This window comes from Pteropus alecto, unplaced genomic scaffold (assembly GCF_000325575.1).
Source record: "Pteropus alecto unplaced genomic scaffold, ASM32557v1 scaffold74, whole genome shotgun sequence".
NCBI lineage: Eukaryota > Metazoa > Chordata > Mammalia > Chiroptera > Pteropodidae > Pteropus > Pteropus alecto.
In genome coordinates, this window is record NW_006436291.1 from 1,499,920 (window position 1) to 1,505,145 (window position 5,226).

General features: G+C 50.9%; 1 protein-coding gene across 6 annotated transcripts in view; it reads left to right on the forward strand.

The window, feature by feature from the left end:
• Positions 1-4,646, forward strand: part of CUNH10orf143 (chromosome unknown C10orf143 homolog) — a 24,129-nt gene extending 19,483 nt beyond the window's left edge. For 5 of the 6 annotated variants that reach the window (XR_003046616.1, XM_025047557.1, XM_015590195.2 and 2 more), the window contains one exon: positions 3,891-4,646. Coding sequence is in view for 1 of the 6 variants with exons in the window: in XM_015590195.2 (XP_015445681.1) it covers positions 3,891-3,920 (30 nt within the window). In the remaining 5 variants the exon portion in view is untranslated. Of the gene's footprint in view, positions 1-3,422; positions 3,545-3,890 lie in introns of all 6 variants that reach the window. The other variant, XR_003046615.1, reaches the window with a different exon arrangement.
• The last annotated feature ends 580 nt before the right edge of the window (positions 4,647-5,226 follow it).

The following is a 5,226-nucleotide window of genomic DNA, read 5'->3' on the forward strand; positions in this document are numbered from 1 at the left end:
GGAAAGGATAAGAACCTTTAGCAAATTAAAAAAATCAAGTTAAACCTTTTGGTAGAGAATATGGGCGAATATACTTATGAAGTAAGCTGGATTTATAAATGTGATGAACCCATGGGTTTATTTTCATACATTTGTGCGCATCAAGGTGTTGCATGTCGAATGCCCCTTCGCTATCTAAGAATGTGTCATAAAGCGGGGAAGGCATTTGCAACACACAGAATAGAAAGTAACAGATAAATGGGCAGAGCATATGAATTGGCAAGCGAAGAGGAAACCCAATTAGTCAGTAAATACAAGCAGATGTTTAACCTCAAGGTAATTAAAGGCGTGCAAATTAAAGAACCAAATTAGCAAAAGTCAAACGTCCGCTGATAGTGTGGGTGAGGGCGCAGAGCTGGGGTCCGTCCACTTCGTTGGAGGCGTGTCCGCTGCACAGTGACGGGGAGGGCAAGTACCTCGTAATGGTGATGGCGGGTGTTCCCTGCGACCTAGGTGTTTCAGTCGCAGGTGTATACCCAACAGGTGTCCAAGGAAACGTGTGCAAAGTAATCGCTGCGGCATGGTGTGCTTCGCAGACCCAGGATCAACCGAAATAGGTTGCCCATTAATAGGAGAATGGATACATAAATGGGGTACATTTATTCAATGGAATATTATACACGGCAATGAAAATGAATCGACTTAAAAAAACTACATAAGGATATGTATAGAACCATCCCATCCAGGCGCAATCTTAAAAGTGAAATATCGATGCCCGTGAAATGAAAGGCTAGCATTCCTGAGAGCGATAAGCGTCCAGTTCAGGGCGAGGCTTTCGTCTGCTGAGGGAGAGAGGGCCTGTCACTTCCAGCTCATGTTTTACCTCTTAAGCCGTGTGCTGGTCGTAACTGTTGCTTATACTGCTGTCTGCACGTTTTCGTGCGCCTGGGGCACTGTGGTGCGTCCCGGGCGCCGTGCAGCCACACGTCCATTGTAGTGAAACAGACTGAAGAGCTGCCGGAGAGCAGTGACCGATTATCCACGAAGGACCAGCCATTTAACTGGCAACAGGCCGCTTATCAGTAATAGTCGCCACTAGAAGTCCTTGGAGGAACATCTTCAAAATACTAAGGGGACCGCACCTGTGCGTGCACGTGGGCTGCCTATGTGGGACACAGCTGGACCATCCCAGGTGGTTTTACAGGTTAAGGATAAATCCTACACGAAGGAACACCCGGATGGCTTCTTCCCATCAAAAGAGAAAGAACAAAGGATCATCTTAGTAGATGTAGAAACCGTGTTCAGTCACCTGCAAATCCCATTCATGACAAAAGCCTAGCAAACCGGAAATGTCAGGATTGACAAGGGTTAGGGGACATCATACTTAGTGGAAGCGTTTCTGCTGATGAAGAAAAGACGAGTCTGCTTGCTGTCACCACTTCTGCTTAGTGTGCTAGTGTACTAGCTAACACAATAAGAATAAAGCAACAATAGGTGTAGAATTGGGGAAAAAAACTAAATTACTTCCAGATGATATAATTATCTACATAGAAAACCCAAGAAATGTAAAGGTAAACTCCTAGACCTAATATTCATCGAGGTCGTTGAGCATAAAACGGAATGTGAAAAGAGAACCTCATTCATTGGTAATAATTAATTAGAAAAAAATCCCATTCACTTCGTTTCGTTTCTTCATGTGGATTTGAGTTGCTGTCTGGTCTTTAATTCCAACCTGAAGAGCCTCTTTGGTACCTCCTGGAGGGCAGACCTGCCAGGGACAGGGTCTGTCCCTTTGTTTCTCTGGGGAGGCCTGATCTCCCAGTTTCGAAGGCTGGCTTTGTTGGCTATAGAATTCCCGATCGACGGTCTGTCCAACGGGGTCATCTCACCACCTCCCGACCCTGTCTTTCCGATGAGACGTCAGCTGTCGAGCTCATCGGGGACCCTGTCCTGAGGTGTCTCCTCTCTCTGCTGTCAGGATGCTGTGGTTTTTGACGCTTGCTCGGCTTGTGAGATGTGTACCCGTGTGCCTCGCCGTTCCTGCCAGCCCCCCAGACGGGCGAGGGAGAGCTCAGGCAGGACGTTTTTAGTGAATGGGGCATTTCGGAAAGGCTCGCGAGTTGCAGTCAGCATCTTCGAGGGAATCATCACAGGGAGAGAGAGAGGAAGTGTCGGGCTGTGCGCAGAGAGGGGCCCGCGAGGAGACGGGGGCCCCTCGGTGACGGGAGTGGCTGGGAGCCTCCCGACTTGCCTCTGCAACCCCCACCCCAGGGTCCTGCTGCCGAGGATCTTGTGAGGAAAGCGTTTGAGAAACGCACCTATTCCCCACTCTGGAGACTCGGCGTGCGTCAGGCTATTGGAGACCCTGCTGTCGCGTGCGTAAAATGCCCTCCGGGAAAGAGGCACCTGTCACGCATGTGCGTCCGAGGCTGTGGGAAGCACAGGCCCCGTGAGGACGTGCAGCCCCGAGTCATCACGCTGGAGGGCCTTCCACGGGCGAGGCACAGCCTGACTCCACAGACAGGTCCCCCAGTGCCCCCCATGTGCGCCATCATCACGGACGGACGGCTTCTCCGGCCCAGGAACGCTCCAGCCTCATGCTGTTCTCACAGCCCGGGGCGCCCTCGTCCTGGGACACCGCTCCCTGTGTCAGGCCTTCCCCTGCCCCTCAGTGGGTCGGCTTGGCCCCGCAGGATCGTTCCCGTCGCCTGAATGAGTCACCCATATGGAGTGGGCCCCTGAGCTGAGATGAGCTTGGGGGCCGCTTCCCGTGCTGTCAGTGAGGCCTGAGGCCCTCCTGTTAGGTCGCGTGTCGCAGGGCAGCACCTACCTTCCAGGAGAGGGGCGCTGTCGTCAAGTGGACTCTGTTCTCCCCGCCGCTGGCCCACCCTGCCCTTCCTGGCCTCAGCTGGCCCAGGATGCCCAGCCACCATGGTGCAGTCATGGGGAGCGGGGCTGCCCTGATGGCCTCTGCCAGTGGGTCGCGGAGCCACGCTGTTCTTCTCCAGTATAATGGCCAACTGTGACAAAGGGTTTCTAAATTCTGGACGAGACCTCTCATTTCACGGTGGCACAGCGTCTGGCCACCTTCTGCATCAGCCATCTGGCTCCCGTAGTTATTTCTGTGGGTGAGGGTGAGGAGTCTCGTGGCCTGCTCCAGGACACGGGGCGGAGGCGGGGCAGGCAGCAGGCCCTGGGGATGGTGCCGAAACCCTGTCCTTCCACATCCTACCCCCGAGAGGCGCCGCCGCGCTGCTCCTGTGCTGAATCCTGGTTCAGGAGTTATCATCACCACTAAGTTCCGTTTCATAGCATCTGGACGGTATTTTCATTTTTTCGCTCATAGCCAAGAAAAGAAATAACATTTATTGAGAACATTCTGTGTCATAGCCGCTAGAGGAAGTGCTTTAAATGTCTCAATTATAACGTTTTTATATTTGCAGGCATACCTCGTTGTATTGCTTAGCTTTATGATGCTTCGCAGACGTTGCGTTTGTTTTTAACAAATGGAAGGCCAGACGCTCCACTAGCAAAAGATGATGACCCGCCGAAGGCTCAGATAATGGTTAGCAGTTTTTATCAATAAAGCATTTTTTAATTACGGTGTATGCATTATTTTCTAGACATAATGCCATCATCGCACACTTCACAGACTACAGTATAGTGTGAACAGCTGTGACGCGCACCAGGAAACCGTGAGGTTACCTTACTGCGGAGCCCGCGTCGCTGGGGCGCTGGGGGAGCGAGCGCGCCCCGTGCACCCCGTAACTGCGCTGGCCCCAGGGAGCAGCCTCACTCACAGGGGTGCCCAGCCACCTGAGGCGCAGGGCTGTGTCGGTGAGCGCTCGGCCACGGTGGCCGGATCCAGCCGACGGAAAGTGACTCCCACGTGTGCTGTTTTGTCATTCCAGGGACATTTTAACCACACCGAGAGTCGTTAGAAGATGCATGTTGGTCCAGGAGGATTTCAACTTTGGTTTCGAACCTCCATTTGACGGCGAATGTCCATCTCTCACGATGGCCGTGGGCGTCCACCCGTCCCCTCGTTCAGGTAACCCAGCATCCTCCGCGCTCGAGCCAGAAGGCCCCAGTCCCTTGCGGAGCCTGCAGGGTGCTGGCGCCCCCCGCACCGCCTCCCGCTGCGTCTTGGCCGAGAAGGGGATCATTCGCATCGCTGAAAAGTTTAAAAGACGTGGTGTCGGACTTCCTGGAGGTTGAGACCCCTGGGGCTTTTGGAGCCGTACCCAGATGTCGCCCCACCGTTCCCCTTCCCGTGGTCTTGTGGGTTATCCAGGGCTGCCTATGGATTCTTTTCTAGCGAAAAGACTTATTTTTGTACTTAAAATGCTCTATGATCTTCAACTGAATTTGACTGAAAGCTAGTATCCATTCTGTTCCGTGTGATTCTCTCACTGACATTACCACACAAGACCCGTTTGATATTAAAATGAAGTTTTTCCTCTTCCCCTGGGTTTTCGCTGTGGCGTCTAACTGTGGAGACCGACATCACGTCCCCTGCGCTGTCCCAAAGAGACATTTTAAAAGCATAATCACAATACGATTATCGTTCCTCAAACCAAAGTTACAAAAATTTTTTGTATTATGAAATCTCTAGTGTCTGATCACATTTGTACACGCTTCATCAGTTTCATAAATGATTGCTTGTATTTTGTTTTGTTTTTACGACTTACTTGGATCGGGGCTCAGGTGAGGTCCATGTACCTGACTGGTCGACCTGGCCCGTCTCCCGCTTCCCGTCCTGTCCCCTTGCCGTGTGTTTTCAGGAAGCCAGTTTGTCCGTCGAGTCTCGCTCGTGGCATCTCCCACGTTCCACCCGCCCCTCTTACCTCTGCATTTCCTAAAAATTGGTAGTTGATCCAGAAACTTGATCAGATTCACTTTTGATTTTTTTTTGGCCAAAGTTCCTTTCGATCCTTGCCATTCTGATCTTTGCTCCTGACTTTGTTGTTTTAAGTTGTGTGGACAGCATTACATTTCTGACAGATTTTGGGCCACGTGCATATTTTTTTGTAAACTTCCCGTCTTTGCCCATTTTTCTTTTGGGGCGTATGTCTTTTTTTAATTTATTTTTAAGAGCTGTTTATATATTAAGGGTGTTATTTCCATTTTTCTCTCATGCTTCAAATATTTTTCCCAACTTATAATTTTCACTTTCTTTTCAATGATGTTTAATGACAGAAATTTTTAACCGCACATAGACATATCCGTTGGCCTCTTTCCTGCTGG